Source organism: Leuciscus leuciscus, assembly GCF_965113295.1.
Source record: "Leuciscus leuciscus genome assembly, chromosome: 6".
NCBI lineage: Eukaryota > Metazoa > Chordata > Actinopteri > Cypriniformes > Leuciscidae > Leuciscus > Leuciscus leuciscus.
This window is the reverse complement of record NC_138730.1, coordinates 22,735,914-22,752,719: the sequence shown is the minus strand read 5'-3', so window position 1 is coordinate 22,752,719 and position 16,806 is coordinate 22,735,914. Positions and strand designations below refer to the sequence as shown.

At 37.2% G+C, this 16,806-nt stretch overlaps 1 protein-coding gene across 1 annotated transcript in view; it reads right to left on the bottom strand.

Moving 5' to 3' along the window:
• The window catches only part of col11a1b (collagen, type XI, alpha 1b), a 93,749-nt gene that overhangs the window by 63,758 nt on the left and 13,185 nt on the right, over window positions 1-16,806 (bottom strand). Inside the window, exons 3-5 of the mRNA XM_082172835.1 lie at window positions 16,417-16,630; window positions 15,487-15,649; window positions 599-724 (exon numbers count right to left, since the gene is read on the bottom strand). Of these exons, the coding sequence (XP_082028961.1) occupies window positions 599-724; window positions 15,487-15,649; window positions 16,417-16,630 (503 nt within the window). The remainder of the gene's footprint in view (window positions 1-598; window positions 725-15,486; window positions 15,650-16,416; window positions 16,631-16,806) is intronic.

Genomic DNA, 16,806 nt, shown 5'->3' with positions numbered 1-16,806 from the left:
TAACAGTTTTAAAAGCCAATTTAAAAAACAATTTTGTATTAAATTAAAACTTTTTCTCTTAGTGTTTCACACTTTCTTTTCACTATAAAATCAGATTCTCATCATGAGATGCATGATTCTACAAAGTATGACTATTCCTCCAAATATGGCAATAAAAACATATTGTTACACCTGGCTGTGCTTGAAAGACCTCTCGTACCCTCGACGTCAAGTATCCACAGTGCCAGCTAATGCAATTAGGACAGTGATATTTAGAGGAGAGATTCATCGGGAAAGTATTTTATATATAGATGTCAATATGGATATGAGAAAGAAGAAAAAAAAAAATCACCAAAGAAAAACAATTTGAAAAGTTTAAACAGTGTTTTTACTGGTTGACTAGAACAAAACCCAACTAGGCAATTACGTGTGCACATCCCTACTAAATTCTGATTAATAATTCAGATTTTTGGCCATGTTTTGAATCCAGGTCTTAGAAAGCCCCAGACAGAAGCTGTGGGTGTAGACCATATATAATCCACCAATACATCATCACAAAACCACACACATACACGCACGCACACACACACGTCTGGGTCAGATCCAGACACATACTGACCTCCTCCTCGGGCTCCTGGGCCTGTGGTGTGTCCTGATGGGGGGTTTCACAGTCAGGGCTGTAGTGTTCACAGTAGTCGTAGGCTGCACGAGGGTCCGCCACCAAAAGAAGCTGCTGGATGTCCCCCTGAATGACAGCACATAGACAATTATCAGAAATATTCTGGATAGCGATACATACATGTGATATATGTCATTTTTATTCCACCTTGTGAAAATGCTATGTGTTTGTTTGAGTGAGACAGACAGACAGACGAACAGATATATATAGCGATATTAGATCAACAGACAGACAGATAGATAGACAGACAGACTGATTGACAGACATATTGATCAATCAAAAAACAGATAGATAGATAGACAGACAGACAGACAGACAGACAGACAGATAGATACATAAACAGACAGACAGAGAGACAGACAGATTGGACGGACAGACAGACGGACAAACAAAACAAACATCTTCAAAGCCATGAGTCAAAAAAAAAAAGAACAGCTGCTTGCCATAGAGAATCCTTCTCTTGATATTGTACTAAATCAAATAAGCATGTGGCCGTGTGCCACAGAGACCTATATGTGTGATAACATCGAAAGTAGCTGCAGGGCATTGAGCATTAGCCCGTCGTTCTGCCATGATCTTCTTTCCCAGCTAGCCTCTCAAGAGTCGCTCACAGACAGGAAGAAGGCCAACGCGCTGCTCAGCTGAAAAAACAATGAGAACGAAAGCGCTTGGTTCAGCACTGTGTGAGCACACGCCAGAAGGGCCACTAATCTGCATCCCATTCAAAAAAAGTGCTATAGTGCTTCAACATGAGGCACATTTCACAGAGCGGTCCTGCGCTAATGACTGAGGAATGGCAAGAAAAAATAACCAGTGTGCCCGTGCTGCTGATGTGCTGAAATATCTGAAGCCTTCTGTTTTTCATGAAAATTTGGGGAAAGGAAATAAGATCCCCTCTCCCACCTCGACACAAAGGTCAAACAGCTACGTGCACGAGCTGAACCCAAGGAATTCTTCAAGCGGGAACTGTCTGACTTTGCTGAGAATGTAAACTACTTCTGTAGAGACTGCAGAATACCTCAGCTGACCCCCACAGAACAGACCGCTCGGACCAGTAATGCCAAAGCCAGACATAATGCAATAGGTAAGTCAGTCAGAGAAGGGCAGATTTCTTTGATTTGATTGGCATGTAAAGTCGATTCAAGCGGGGTGGCCTGGGGAGGAGAACGCTAACATGCAGACGACATTAAATTACAGGGTCTACATCTGTCGGAGCGTAAGGCGCTGGAAGACATTTTATGGTACAAAAAGGATGCTTCCTGCAAGCATGACCAATAAATCCTTGTACATGCTGGAGAGCTCTGACATCCCTCTGTACAACAAACATCTCACAGTTAGAAGCAGCTGACACACGTTTAGGAGTCAAACACATTTTAAAATTCAACTTTATATTTGAAAACGAAGTTGCATGATTATCGTAGGTAAGAAAAGGTATTTTTCTTAAAAGCTTTGCCATATTTCACATATCCACAGGTCTTAATTTGGTCATTTCAATTGAGTTGCACTTTACGCAGGTTATTAGGCTTAATTTGAAAAATGTTGTCATCATCTACCCACCCTTATGTCACTCCAAATTCATATGACTTTTCTCCAGAAGAGCAAAATGTCAAAGTTGCACTTTTTCATGCAATGAAAATACATGATGATCACTGGCTGTCAGATTTGCTTGGCTAAAAAAATGTAATGAATAAAAACACACTAGAGGTCGCATTTAAAATCAGGTCCACAGACTATCATACATTAGTGTTTTTTTTTTTTTTCTCTTTAATCATGTCTAAGCCCACAACTCTCTCCACTGAATGTGATGTTCATTTATCAAATATTTTGTCTAATTTGATTATGCTTTCAGCTACCAATAACTATAGTATTCTCATCTCTGTTTGACACATTTTAGCATGTTTAAAACCATTCAGCAGAATTCCACAGATTTTCTCCAATTCCATTCCTAAAATATAGCAACATATTTTCATGGCTAAATATCCATTTATGCTGTGCAAGAAAATTAATAAAAGAATGCTATACTTCCTATGTTGCTTCCTATATTAATTATATTAATTATGTTTACATTGTTATTGTACTGAAGCTGAACCAAATTTTTCAAATATCTGGAACACTTTCACTTTGTAAGTTAAAAGTGTATCTTTTTTACTCACTATCCATTCATCTATCTTAAAGGAGACAGTAGAAGTTTATTATTATTATTTTTGTTCTGTTAAAATTAGCGCTGAATAACTGCAATTTGAATTTATCATATGATTTTTGACTCAAAGCATTCTTTAGAAGATTCTTTAGATTGAAACAGTAGTATTATTAAATTCTGTAAATGTGATAAATTATTATGTTAAACATATTTAGTATCTTAATACACATTCTTATTCTTTTTTTTTTTTTTTTTACAAATGTTTTATATATATATATATATATATATATATACATACACACACACACACACACACACACACACACACACACACACACACACACACACACACACACACGCACACACACACACACACACACTGTATATAACTAATACAAATGACAAAAGCATAAAATAAAATGACTGAAAGTCAAACTAAAATTAAATTATCAAATGAAAACTAAAAATATATTATGAAAGCTAATTCAAAATATTATGAAACTAGATCGGATAAAATAATCCTAAAAAAACACTAGTGTCTCCTTTAAAAAAGTGCATGACAATCTCGATACGCAGCAAGTGAGGTTTGATATTCAGTGACCCCATTCAAACATAGTCAGACAAACCATTCACATGCACCTGATCTAGTTCAACATGAATTCAAAAATGTGCTGGCCCACTACTGACATCAATCTCTAGTCAAACACATCTCCTTTTTCAGCTTATTCCATCCAGTGACTCTCCATCATTGGATGGGAGTTGTTTTTCTAAGCATCTGGCACATCTTCTTCCTCACTGAGAACCCAAATAATATAGCTAGGCTCTGGACTAAACACTGGCGGAAACAGGGAGATATAAATCTACTTTGAATACTTCAGTATCCATTGGGATTGCCCTGTCTTACAATCACTAGAGAAGTACTGCATTAATTCATAACAGACACATTATTTTCAAAGAGAAAAACTCCTTGTACAGTACAGTGATCTAATTTCAGGTCCAACAGCAGATCAGTATCAAAATCATCACCAGCTACTTGTTCTGGTTTGATTTTCTTTATGTGCGTCACTAGTCTTCACAAAATCTCTAAATGTAGCCTATTAGTTACACGCTGTATTAAGTCTGTTCGGGCTTAGAGTATGAAGAACATTAAAACCAAATAGAATACAATCCAGACTAGAGATACATCGGTAACAAATCTAAGATGTAAAAATAAAAAGATTTCAGTCTTTCTGCAGCAGTACTGATCGCTGACTGAAAATAAAAACTAAGTGTTCATGTAAACAGACAGGAAAAAATAAAGAATCTAAATCTACAGCCTGAACCAATGCATTCTTAAAAGCTTCACCTGCTTCTCGTAATCTTCCTGTAATTATGACAGAGACCTATGGCATTTTTCTATCCTGCTGCGTTAATAATAATATTCTCAGGAGTGCCACAGGCTATGAAGCACTTTTATATAAGACAATTCAGATCACTTCAACCTAATGACCAGCACTATTACAGTGAATACAATACTCTAGTGTGACCCAAACAAACAAAAAATCTAAACTAACTTGTACATAAAGCTCATCTTGGAGAACTAAACTGAAGCCTGGCATGTTCTTTAAATTTCAGCAAATTTAATGCATTAATCTCTTATGCATATACTAAAAGAAAGTGAGGGGGAAAAAAACACTGATCTGCTGATCAGTTTAACATAGCTGCAACTTTATTTATTCAACTTCATTATTACTCTGCAATTGGTCTCATTAAGTAAGGTTTAATTCAGAAATTAGCATCAGAGTAAGTGTTGCATTGTAACAGGAGTATCGAAAAAATAAAAACCGCAAAAAAAAAATACAGTTTACCCTAGTCTTGGTTTACCCAAACAAAATGACTGGAGAAATCTGGCATACATCACCAAAGAGGCTACTATAGGTACAAAAAAAAAAGGCAATAAAAATATATATATAAATGCATGGATGAATCATTTAAAATAAAAGCAACATGCATATAGAAAATATAGGATGGATTACTGGGTTCCAATCTCCAAAAAGTGTGTTCAAAGAAAAAGGCTTCCAAGGGTTTTCCACTAACAGCATGACACAACTTAACGGAGTAACTCTATAAAATGAGTTTAACACATGAGATCCACCTTGTCTCATCATCACCCTTACCCGATGAAGTGTTAATGCCCTATTCTGCTGTTTGAGGTGAGGACTGTGTGCTTTAAATGTCAGAGGTCAAGCCCAGAGAAGAAAGTTTGGTTCATTATGTGTGCACTGAGACTGAATCAGACCAGAGGTTACCAAAGTGTGTATGATTACCACTGTCAGCACTTTGTAATTATAACCTGAGGAACTCCAGGTATTCCTGCCAGTCATTATGACCTGACATATGACCTCTCTGTCGCAGAAGACAACAGACTAGGGGAGTGAACACTGGTCAAATGCAAATTGACAATGCAAAGTAGACCATTTTAAGACCATTTATTGAAAAGAAAAAAAATCGACTTGACTTCGAGCCTCCAGCAACCTATTTTAATATTCAATTAATTGGTGAGTTTGGAAGAACTATGCAATAGTAGGAGTGTTTTTGTGAAGTTATGTTTATGCCCCTGCGAGAAAATGCAGTCAAAAAGGTTGAGATCCACTGTTCTAATGAGTAACAAAGGACAGTCCACCATATTTCTAAGGCCTGGAGTCAGTAGTTATCCCTCCTGACACTTTAACCTAGATATTCAGCAAAGAGGGTTGGAAAGATTCAGAGGAAAATACAGACTGGAATGATATCATGGAAAATGCAGATTGTTTGAAAAGAGCACAAACAGCAACTGACTGTCAAATGCAGAAATCGTGGAGTATCTAATGCCCCCCAGATCTTATTTCACATTTTCATGATATGCAGATAGTCTCTGTGGCAAGAGCTGGGGAAAAAGCTTCATTTTATACACAGGCAGACAGATTCCATGCACACTTTGAATAGCACTAGTGTACTAAGGCAAAACAAAAAATCAAACGATTGTTTAAACTTTAATACCCCCCCCCCCCCCGACTCACTTGCCCCAATCCAGCGCAATCCTCCAAACAGCAGCCGATGCAGAGCCTTGAAGCAGGCCTCAAATGTTACCTTATCACTCTACTGGGAGCTGTTAAACGGTAAAATATGTTTCCCAGCAGTGAGCAAGACACATGCAGGGGCCAGTCAGGGGAGAAGAGGATACATAGAAAGATTTTTTTTTGTTAAACTAGAGAGTGAGAGAGTAAAGACCAAACGTGTAACCGCATACGGTAACATCTTTGAGGAAATGATAGCCTTTGTAATGAACAGTTGGACCAGTATTTCCACAGGAGGTCTGGTGACAGGAGGATAAATGAGTCTAGGTTTAGGCCTACCAGTCATACCAATTAAACCATTAAACACAGGATAACTTGAGATAGATGGTCCGATCAAAAGTGAGGAAAACTATTTTTAAAAATTTAAAATCATTTCATTCAATCAAGCTAATATTATGAAATTAAATTAACTTCATTCATTTCATGATTGGCAAGCTACTAACTTAGCATAGAGCTAACTGGTTATGAAAGGGATCTGCCTTCAGTTACACACGTATGGTGTTTTTATTTTTAGTGGAACACAAAAAGTGATTAAAGAATCTTTCTAATAGACAGAGAAGTGCAAAAAATTTGGTTTTAAGTTGCCCCTCTTGTGATTTTGGTTACAAAACACCAAGCTGGACATAATATCTCTTAAACAGCTGTGAAACCTCAACCAAGTCATAGCGCATATGATCGTATTTTCCTTTCAGTCACAGTTCCAGGTTCACACCTGGTTAAGCTATCTGCAAAGGCTAGAAACACAGATGCGCCTCCATCATGAAGTATGCTGTTAGTTCAGACCTAGTAGCTCATCTCCAACAACAAAAACAGCTCTCACAAAAATGTGATGGACATTTACTTGCAGCTGAAATGTGTTTCTGCACCTCTAGCATAATAAAAATAATGCTAGAGCAATCCTTCGCAGTCAACAAATCGTTATATTTATAGTAGTTAACAAATGTGCGTGAGTACTACTTCATCAATGACCCATCATGAAAACAATGATATGCGTAACTTGAATTCAAACATCAGTGGCAACAATATACAAGCATGTCAAACAGTGACCTAATTTTTTTAAGTGTACAATAAACAACAATTTAGTATTAACTAACTTACAATTAAGACACAGCATTGCTAATTACCTTCAATGAAAATAGTTCCAAACAAATCCAAAAGGTGCTTCTTTGAGCAACACACTGGTACAAAATTACACTGGTGTTCAGAGACAAGCATTAAGCTGGTTCAAATCATACCTACAGTATCTGACCGCTACCATTTTGTCTATTTAAATGGAGAAAAATCGATCATAACTCCAGTAAACTATGGAGTGCCGCAGGGATCTGTGTTAGGCCCTCTGTTATTCTCAATATATATGATGCCACTTGGAAATATTATAAGAAAACATGGAATTAGTTTCCATTGTTATGCTGATGACACTCAAATATATATTTCATCACGGCCGGATGAAAACGCTACATTTTCCAAATTGACAGTGTGTTAAAGATATAAAAGATTGGATGACGCGTAATTTTCTTTTATTAAATCCAGACAAGACAGAGGTAATACTTATCGGTTAAAAAAACCGCCCACAAAACCTCGCACAATACAACTTTAACATCATAGGATGTCCTGTTACTTTATCCGCTACAGTAAAAGACCTGGGTGTTATACTCGATTGCAACCTGTCTTTTGAAAATCATATTTCATATGTTACAAAAACAGCCTTTTTCCACCTTAGAAACATTGCTAAGCTACGTAATATGCTATCAGTTTCTGATGCAGAAAAGTTAGTTCATGCATTCATGACCTCGAGACTGGATTACTGTAATGCGTTATTAGCTGGTTGTCCTGCATCCTCAATAAACAAGCTACAGTTAGTCCAAAATGCCGCTGCTAGAGTTCTTACGAGATCAAGAAAATATGATCATATAACACCGATTTTATCATCACTGCATTGGTTACCTATAAAGTTCCGTATTAATTACAAGGTATTGCTACTGACTTATAAAGCCCTAAACGGCTTAGCTCCAGTCTATTTAACGGATCTCCTATCGCCATATAATCCATCGCGCTCTTTAAGATCACTAAATTCAAGGCTTTTGGTCATACCTAGGATATCCAGAACCACCAAAGGAGGGAGAGCGTTTTCACATTTGGCTCCAAAACTCTGGAATAGTCTTCCTGATACTGTTTGTTGCTCAGACTCGCTCTCCCAGTTTAAAACTAGATTAAAGTCGCATTTCTTCAGCCAGGCATTCATATAATACTACAGTTCAAACTACAATCCGGCCTCTAGCTCATAAATGCCAGAGGAGAAATGGCCCCGACTGAGCCTGGGTTCTCCCAAGGTTTTTTTTTCTCCATTAGGTCACCTGATGGAGTTTTAGGACACCATTAGGTCACTTGATGGAGTTTTTCGGTTCCTTGCCACTGTTGCCTTTGGCTTGCTCAGTTGGGGATATTTTGGGGATATTTAATTTAATTTTATCAATCAATAAATTCCTCTTGAAACAAACTTTGTTGTATTATTTTAATTTAATACTGTGAAGCTGCTTTGATACAATCTGTATTGTGAAAAGCGCTATACAAATAAACTTGACTTGACTTGACTTGACTTGACTGGTAGCTGGTGTTTAATTCCTGAATGAATCTGGGTTTTTGAATGAATTGGTTGAATGAATGATTCATTGGCTAACTCATAAAGAAAAGTAATTTGTCACCACCTACTGGTGTAACAATGTAAAATGTAAAGCGTAACAATTATAAAGTGATTTATAATAGTCCTTTTATGATTGTTGCTTGTCAGACTGTACGAATATGATCCTCGCTGTAAGCCATGTCACACTGTAAGATATCAGTTGTCATTAATGTCAGACTGTACGGCAGTCAAGTCGCGCTAAAAACGGACGCACGTAAGAAAACTTGTCTGGAATTTTACATCATCAATTTTTACGTCATGGCTTGTCTTAAAAAACGAAGACAATTTGAGGAGTCACACTGCAGGACTGTGAGTCAAATCTTCTGACACTGCCAGAATTTCGTCAGAGGTCAAATTTGATCGCAACTGTCATTAAACGGCTGTCGGTGAACATGTCAAACTAACGATCAGAGACTTCAAATTTTAGCCTAGGATCAGAGGATATCTTTTAGAATTTGCCAAATTTGTCGCACAGTGTGCAACCGGCTTAACGTGCAAAAAGGACACTAAAAATGCCCAGTGTGATAAGGGGGATCATGTAGCCTAGGTGGATCTCAAATAACCTATTTGTTATTCAGTGACAAAAAGACATTAAATTCAATAAAAAGATGATCACACGTCCTAAAAATCTCAAAAATAAAGCGAAACACCCAGTCATAATCTGAAAACTAAATGTTCTGTTCTTGATTAGTTATTCAGCTTGATTTTTCCATCCATTCAATGTCTAACACATGTCCTCGAAGGAACATTTATTAGATGTGGAATACTTATGACATTCTGGACTTCTAGCCAGAAATCGCTAAATCTGTGCCATATCTCACAGGGCTGGCTAAGCTTTGCTACTCTCTTGGCCAAGAGTGACAAGATAGCCTATACTTCCCACTTCACAGACAGTCCTTGCAAAGAACTTCGGTAAAAGAACATGAATGTGCATATCGAATCTTCTCAAAATGCTATCTGAACAGTCTGAAAAAGTTCTGATGAGAAGATTTGAAGATTTAATGACTTTATACCACAGCCCTATATGGGGACTAGTTTTCACAAGGCACGTATCCCAGTTAACTATAAGGTGGAGTCAAATGTAAAATTACACACGTGTGTTTTCTCTAGCAGTGGTTTTGTTTGTTTCAAACACCAAGTTGAAAACCTAAATTAGAGTTATTCTGTGAATTCATTACTCTAAACTAAACTTACAATATCATAATATTTTTGCAATAGCTGTTAGGTAAGCAAGTGAAATTAGAACACAATAAAACCACACTGACCAGAGTCAAATATATTTTAAAGATAGATTATAATATACGTATATATATGAAACATTGACCTGTATTCCCAGGCCAAGGGTATTTTTCATAAATGATTTTTTCAAGAAAGATAGGGATAGGTTGTCAAGCATTTCTTAAGGCAAGCTGTGAATTGTTTTAAATGTGATTAATTTATTCAGTTTATTAATTGCTATTCTATTAACAATGGTTTAATATATTTGTTGTTGACTTTTTATATTTTTGCTGTACCATTTTTGCTGTTTCCATGATTGTTTTACTTATTGTAAATTTTGCTGAAAAACCTATGATACTTTCTATTGTTACCCCATATAGTGTGAAAACATGCCCCATTATTGGAGCAATTTTTCCTGGAAATGTCCAGTGGAAATGTTCTGTGGAGCTTTGTTGTATAGTCATGTTTTTAACATGAAAAATAAACCCACCCTCTGTCACGGTGGGTTGCAGCAAGAAAGAGATTGAGGCAGGTTCGAAATGCAGCAGTAAAACTTTAATTTATTATTTTTTTAAATTAAATAAAGCAAAATAATAATCTCTCAGGAGATTATCCACATGCAGGAGCAGAATAACCACTTATTAAACTAACGATTTTTTTTTTCAATCAATGAATTATTGATTATTTGATTGATTATTTATTTATTTTATTTTTTATTGGTTAATCTAACAATTTTCCCTTCGGTTAATCTGTTTTCTGAATAGTCGATTCATCCTTTGGTTAATTTACCAATAAATAATAACCAATAATTTAACAAAATGTATGAACTTTTATGTATCACAAAAGATAAGGTTTATGCAGTGTAGGCCTAATTAGGAAAGGTGTTTACTATGGCTGCGTTCACAGAAGAAATTGCTTACAAGTGTGAATCCTGAAATAATTTGTTCATTCAGGAGATTAAAGTAGCTGCTTGAATATGTTTATTGTATCATCAAACAGTTGAAGTCACAACCGCATTCTAACTAACTAACCATAGCGGAAACCATAACAACACTATCAAACATGGCAGTGTCAATAAAACCATGAAGTTTTACCACAATTGACACCGCGTAATTAAATAAAGGATTCCAATCATCAAAGTTCATCCATCAGATATTTTAAATAACCAGCAGCTGTTTAAAGCATTCCCACATTTTGGATTGGGCCACATATTTCTGTAATATCAGTATGCCAGGGAGCCGCACTCATTGGGGAACATAAACATTGTGACAAATCAATGCATTTCATGCAAATTGAGTAATTTATGTAATCGATTACGTCAATGCAATGTTCCAAGCCCTACACTTAACACAGACGAGAACGGACAACTGATAACACAAACTGAGGGCTATAAATACACAAGGAAAACAAAGGGAGCCAAATGAAACATAGGTGACACTAGTCAGTATCTATAGCAACCAATGAGCACATAATGAGTAACCACGGAGACAGAGAGGGAAAACAGGAACACAGGAGCAACTAAACAGAACATAATCCTGACATCCTGAGATAGTATATTATGTTTTTCTCAAAGTGGGTAAATGTTTTCTTTGTGAGTAAAAATCACAATGTTTGCCAGTCCAAATCAAACAGTGATTATGACAGAAGTCATCATCGGGGTTCCCGGGTGTACTAATACTTCCTTCCCAGGGCTCCAGACTAACTTTTTGCCTTGGTTGCACTGGTGCGCCTAACTTTTTTATTTAGGTGCACCAGCACAAAATTTGGGTGCACCCAAATTTTTCCTCGGCTGTATCACCTTTAACGCCACAATTTGAAGGTCACCTTTTTATTACGCTCTATACACATTCATATATATTATGTAAATGAATTTAAACAAGAAGGTGTAGGTAAAAACTTTTATTTATTTTTTGAAGCACAATTATTAACGGTATTCCTACTCTTACCGATACTGCTTATCGATACAGTACTTTAACTGTATTCTTATGGTTCTTTTTGTTTTATATATAACAAACAAAGATAAACAATAGATAAACAAAAGATAAACAATTAAACAAAGATACACTTTATATAGGCCTACACAGTGCTTTAATTTCAGGAAGGCCTATCAACATTACTGTTCAGGCATGGTCTAAAAAGAAATCTAATAAAGTAATAAAATGTAAAATAACACTGTAAAATTTATCATAAATAGATTAATGCTTATTAAAGCTGAAGTTATTCTTTCAAGAGCTGTGAGTGATTTTTCTCTTGTTGTTTGATTTACAGTAATGGCGCAATCGTCAACATGTTTATTAGACTGCGGCCCGTTTAAGACCGGGTGCAGAATGCAGATCTAATAGGCTACTACTGATGCACCATTTTCTCCCAACTATTTCCATAACTACGTCCATTTAAGACATAAACTGTTTTAGTGAATCTCAAAGCCGGTAATTGACACGCTTTTGTGTACAATTGATCGTTTAGACGCGCACAATCTGCACATGAAACCGAAAGTATAATTTGCTTGTCTCGGCCGGTCTCGGTCTGTTTCGGAGCGCGCGCCGCCATGCGAACAGCATCTCTTGCGCAGATTTTTGTGTTTTTAATATCTCTTTCAGTTATTAAACGCGTCCCGCAATTTAGCAACAGTAGCTAGACTGCATTTACAACAATCACTGATCGTGCTGATTCTGATTCTGAGTTTTAGGGAGAAATGACCGCCTAATGCTGCGAAGGGAAGAAGTTGCGCGTAGTTAGATAGTTTTTAATGGGTTTACCTCAATATATATTTTTTTATAATCTTTGGAAGCCGAAATTTTAAATAAAATCAGACTAATATAACAGACCTTAAGTGTAACCAGGCTACGTTTGAATGTTTAATTCTGTCCTCCGTCGTCACTCATTATTAAGCAGGGCTGTCGTGTTGTGCGAGCTGTGGCACCGCGTGAGAGAAGAGTGTGAGTTCCGTCAAAGGAGAACAAACGCCAACAAACGTCCGTGGAGAGGCAGCGGATGCGAGGACGTTAGGTGCACCGGTGCGACTTAGGAAAAATGTTAGGCCCTGTCCCAAATGGCGCACTTCATGCGGACTTTCGGTCTCGTGGACTTGAATTGCGCGTGCTCGCTGAGTCTACGAGTCCGTAGGCCGTCCCATTCAGCATTTTACCGCTCTGAAGTGTGCTCAGCAGCGCCCCCTTTGTGCCCTTGAAGCGGTCTTCCACGAAGCCCGCATAGATGCAGGCTCCACGCACTTTAACTACCCAGGAATCCTTGCGAAAGGCCAATCAGACAACAGATGGGAGGAGATTTCACTCAAGGATAATTGTTGACATGGCTGAGAAGAAAATATTACTGTTTTTATGACCTAAATGTACATTTTATCAGTTGTTACCTACAGTTTATACAAACATTATGGTCATCGACCAGTGTTTGATGTCTCAAACATAATAATAGCGTGTTTAATAATACGATTGCATTATGATTCATTAAACCGAATGGCAGGGCTTTACTGAGTCATATGTAAACATAGTATGAATATTGAAACCTGTAAATTGAAAAAATATGTTTAAATTATGTTTTAAAATGGTAGTCTTAGTTCAAATGGAACATTATGTATTATTATGTACAACTGTATACATCATTTAAATAAGCATGATTTATCTATTGTCTAATGCCCAGGTGATATGCACAATATCAAAATATAGAACTGTAAAATTAGGCTGTGTAGTGGACATGCAGATAAGACGTCGGAGCGCAAAAATGTGATTTCTCCTGTCCAACAACAACCAGACCGTTATTTCCGGTATGCCGAGCAAGTCTGTCCCAAAAATACCTCTCAATGCGCCCTCGTGGACTCGCGCCAAGGGCCCTATAGGTCTGCACTACATGACGTCACCAAAGTGTGGACTCTGAGGAAGTCCACAAGTCCGGAGTGTGCCATTTGGGACAGGGCCCAAGTCGCACACTTACAAAATTTGGTCGCATATGCGACCAAATTGGTCGCACTCTAGAGCCCTGCTTCCTTATAACTTATAACTTCCTTGTAGGGAATCTATCTGCAAATGGGCAATTTGGGCAAATGCTCATATATTTTGTTTTACACACACCAAAATATCCAAACTTGCATTTTATGTTTGACATAAAATAAAGCAAACAGAAAACAGTGCTAAAACCTATTAGCAATGCTTTTGACAGTTCAAGCAGTTTGCTTTCATCATAATCACATAATGTATGAAAAGCAACTCCCTTGATTGAAACATCTGTGTTTACCATTGGGCAGCAATATTTGAAATAGTTTCCAACATTACGAGCAATCGTACAGTGGGTGGAAGAATTGAGAGATGAAATGCTAAGTGATTGCTGAAAATGAGCCCATTAACTATGGCAGATTTACCTCTCAGGCTATATATTTTGCAGGCTCATCACAACCCTCTGACTAACACTGGGACGAGCAGGGAAGAGGAAGAAATGGGATCAGAATTTCAAAAGATTCCTGTGCTGTATGCATCTCTAACCTGAGGCGAACATTTAGCATGCTGTTCTTATTAGACAGCATTCCTTCAGCTCACATCAAAGACAGACTCTGCAGATATTGTCTCGCAATCGGGCGTAGAGAATTACACAGGATTGATGCATTGCTTAGTACAGCTAAGATAAATGTGAATGTGAATGGAATACTTGAAGAAGTATTTGTGAATTTTGTTGAGTATGTGGTGTTACAGTACTGTACTTCCACTGAGTTGTATCTTCACGTAAATGTTTTTTACTATTGCTCTTTTATACCTCAGGATAGTTACGTTGCATTTATTTAGCAAGTATACATTTTGCCTCAGATGTTTCTCAAAAAATTCCTTTGGCGAAATTAAAATGAGACAACAATTGACATACAGTCAGTGAGAGTGCAGAGCCTTAACATCGCAGTACACATACTTGTGGATAGCATAGCTCAGATAAAATGACAAGTTCATTTTAAAATCTCTGGCTTTGATATCTTGGGAAATCTGAGCATGGTTTGAAACATTCTCAGGAGAAAAATCTAAGAAGTAGTAGATGTGTTCCTGTTGCTCAAACAGTAGAGCATAGCTTTAACAATGCCAAGGTCGTGGATTCAGTCCCGAGGGTAAGCAAGAAATCATGAATGTGTACCTTGGATAAAAGCATCTGCCAAATGCATAAGTCCATAAGACGTAAGGAAAAGCCTACATTTAATCATATTGCTGTTGAGGATAAACTATTGAAATATTAACATCTTTTCTATGGGAAAGAAAAACTTTTCCTTTAATAGAAAACAACCACAGCTAGTCTAATTCTCTTAAATGTCACAGCAGGTCACTGTGTTCATAAGCCACTCCCACTGGTCTCAACAGCTCTACAAATACGCTAAAATGTGCCAAATATGTAAACTTCATATGTAAAGGTTCAAAAACTCTGACAAGTATTCAGTATCTCATAGGAACTCGAGTCACACTAAACAGTGTGAGTATCCTGGAACAACAGCTGTCGCTGGGGCGGTACTTTCAAAAGATACTAATATATATTATGCACCCTTTAAGGCTAAATAAATGTACAAGGTGTTCCTTCTGAAAGGATATCACCCTAGTCACAGATGTTGTACCATTTTTTCTGAGAGTTTATCCTTGGCCTACACTGTTTCACAAATCATAGCTGGAATGGACGGTATCTACCAGGGTTTTTATAAAACAGCTTTGCTTGCCTCAAAAACTTCCTCATCCAGGATTCTGGTGCCGAAGACAGTGATGCCATCTGTGTTAATGATTGAGTGGTCACTTCTGCTGAGTGGTTTAGAGATCTTCTTCTTACAGTCCACAATCATTGTAACGGTCTTCTTTTCGATGCTAATAGCCACACGGTGCCACCTGTTGGGGAGGAAATACAACAAACAAGAGCCATGAAGATTGTGATTGTTTAGTTTAGTAGCATGAACTATGTTACTCTCTGCTTTCACTTGCATGCTAAAACACATGTTTGGATCTTTATACATTTACATTCATATTGTGAAAAATCAACTGCCTGCCATTGAGGGAGGTTTGTATTAGTACAGGATGTTTCTAAATAAAAATATTTTAAAGGAAAAGACAATCAGCACTCTCTCTGTCCATGTGCATTTAAAAAGGCGTTTTCTCAACACTGTCTGTCATGTTGACTCAGTTATAAATATTCAAAAGCTGTTTTTTGTTTAACACCATTTGTTTTCAATGAAATGAAAAAAGGTCTTTATTACATGAATTGTGAGAATACATCATTGTTGTATCACATGTAAATCTCAATGTGGCTAATCAAAAGCAAAGCTTACTGCCGTTCTCGTATCCTTTTCAAGTAAATGTTTGCTTTGCTTGATTGGTTGCATATGGCTGAATATTAACATCACACAATTGTCCTACTTTAATTATATCTATATAGATAAATAAATGAATAGGCAGATGGAAAATAGTACCAATAATAAACAGAGTGGACTAAACTAGCTATTAGGAAAACTTCATAAGCAAATTGCATAACCAATCCAAACACATTCAACGGCCAGTTGATGAAAACTGTACTACAGCTTGTTAAACACGCACACACACACACACTAAGGCCCATTAATAAACACTTATAAAAAAATACAAATAAAGAGTCAACTTGCTTTCCATCTGCGAGGTTGATTGCACGGAAAAGGGGGTAATCCTCAGGAGTGGGTTTCCCATGCTGATCCTCATACAGGAAGATCGGCGAGCGGCCCACCTCCACACCCAGCTGCTGGATGCCCTGCTCGTTGTATACCGACAAAAGGAAGGACTGTGTTCCTGCCTTTGGCTTGATAGTCATAAGGATGGAGAAATCCTGAGGGAATACTCCTCCTGAAGATACAGGAAATGCATTGTGGGTTAAAAATCAGCTGTTACTGATGATTCATATGCTTGTCTTCCGTTCTGTTGCAGAGATGAGCTAAGACTATCAGACAGAGTAGTGTGATCTAAACAGGCCTTGTAATATGCAATGGCCTTTACAACAACCCTTACCCAAGATCGTTTGT